This window comes from Symsagittifera roscoffensis, chromosome 1 (assembly GCF_963678635.1).
Source record: "Symsagittifera roscoffensis chromosome 1, txSymRosc1.1, whole genome shotgun sequence".
NCBI classification, from domain to species: Eukaryota; Metazoa; Xenacoelomorpha; order Acoela; family Convolutidae; genus Symsagittifera; species Symsagittifera roscoffensis.
In genome coordinates, this window is record NC_087062.1 from 85048527 (window position 1) to 85050105 (window position 1579).

Below are 1579 nucleotides of genomic sequence, written 5' to 3' on the forward strand. Positions count from 1 at the left end.
ATCACACGTATCAAACCCTCCAGTATCTCAAGGTGGTCCCGCTCAGCGAGCAGTCGAACTTTTGCCCGGCCTACTTTCAAGAACTCGTCACCGGCTAGGGTGCTTAAAGTGTAGTAGTGTCACAGTCAACTCCGTACTTAATATAACAAAATGAGCGAAAATCTTCAAAGGAGCTAGTAAAAAAACGTCAGTGGCAAAATACATATCGTGATAATCACCTACATAACAAAGGATCTCGCTATACACCCTCTTGGCATTATATGTTTAAATTTGTGGACACTGACTTCCCCAGCGTTGAGATTTTTATTTTACAGCTTTTTGGCAGACAACTTTGACGCAATGAACTAGTCAAAACTAGTATTTTTGTAGCTATATTGATTGAATACCTTGTTTCTTATGGTTTCATTTTTTCCAATGAACGTCTCTTTTTTTTTGAAGAAGTTCTCCAATAGTTAGATTTTATCAACCTTTAGCGAATAAAAAATGTCATCAAAATTGCTTACAACACTTTTTGGTACTTTACCCTAAGATTCCTGAATCACCTCGCCAAACTGGAACTTCAATGAAAGAGAGATTGGAGAATGTTTCAATAAATCAAAGTATGGCTGGAGATACAACTTGGCCTACCATGTTTTTGGCCTACTTTTTTTTGGCCTACCACTTTAAGTTTCCTATTGACAAGGATAAAGATTTTTCCGTTATTCTGAAATTGGAGTCGACAGTGAGCAATTGTATTCTCTCTCTCACTCTTTAAACTAGCAAGAAATTGTTAATATGTCATTTCGTTCAAAGTATTTTGAACCTTTTTAAGGAAAACTTTAAAACATACATTTTTACTTTGACTTCTACGAAAACAATTCTTTTATATGAAAAAATTAGCACTTGTTATGATCTAATCTGATAATTTGTTCCAATTTACCTTGGCTTTTGAACTGTTTGAAGCAAAAAAAAAAAGATTTCATATCTTTCCTTGCAATTTTTTTTAGATTCCTTCTTTCGCTTCTGATTTAAAAATTACAAAGAAAAATATACTTTAGATAATCACCAACGTAATTTAAACAAAAATTAGGCTAAGAGTTGATACAAAATGATACAATCACGATGGAAAACCCTTATAGATTCGATCTTTTTTTTTACAAAGAAACCCTTTTTGTTCTTTTTTGTTACTGCTATTTTTCCGTCATTATTTGTAAAAATTCTGTTTCCCCAACCCCTCCAATCTACTAAAAAAAGGACTTTTTTCAAATCATTTACAGAACTAAAAAGTGGCTGTAATGGCATATCAGTTCAGTTTAGCTTTTTTCCTTCTATCTGCTTTTTTGTTATTTTTCATATCCGAGTAACATTCGTAGTAATCGCTCACAATAATACCCAATCGATTTGATGGCCTAAAATTATGGGGATCGGGCAATGTCGCAATGTAACCAGCAGACAATCTTTGTAACTCTAGCTCGACTGCAAAAATCATATACCCGTTGCTTCTAAACGGTTCTTGTTGAAAGATTTCAAAATCGGTCGAACGAAGAAATCGTCCCTTAAAATGCTGGCGGAGTGTCGCGATATGCGGAGTTTCCCGAGA

At 34.5% G+C, this 1579-nt stretch overlaps 1 protein-coding gene across 1 annotated transcript in view; it reads right to left on the minus strand.

The window, feature by feature from the left end:
- Positions 1-1048: 1048 nt before the first annotated feature.
- LOC134851371 (uncharacterized) overlaps positions 1049-1579 on the minus strand; it is a gene marked incomplete in the record, with an annotated part of 17575 nt that continues 17044 nt past the window's right edge. Inside the window, 1 exon segment of the mRNA XM_063867430.1 lies at positions 1049-1579. Coding sequence (XP_063723500.1) covers positions 1283-1579 — 297 coding nt within the window.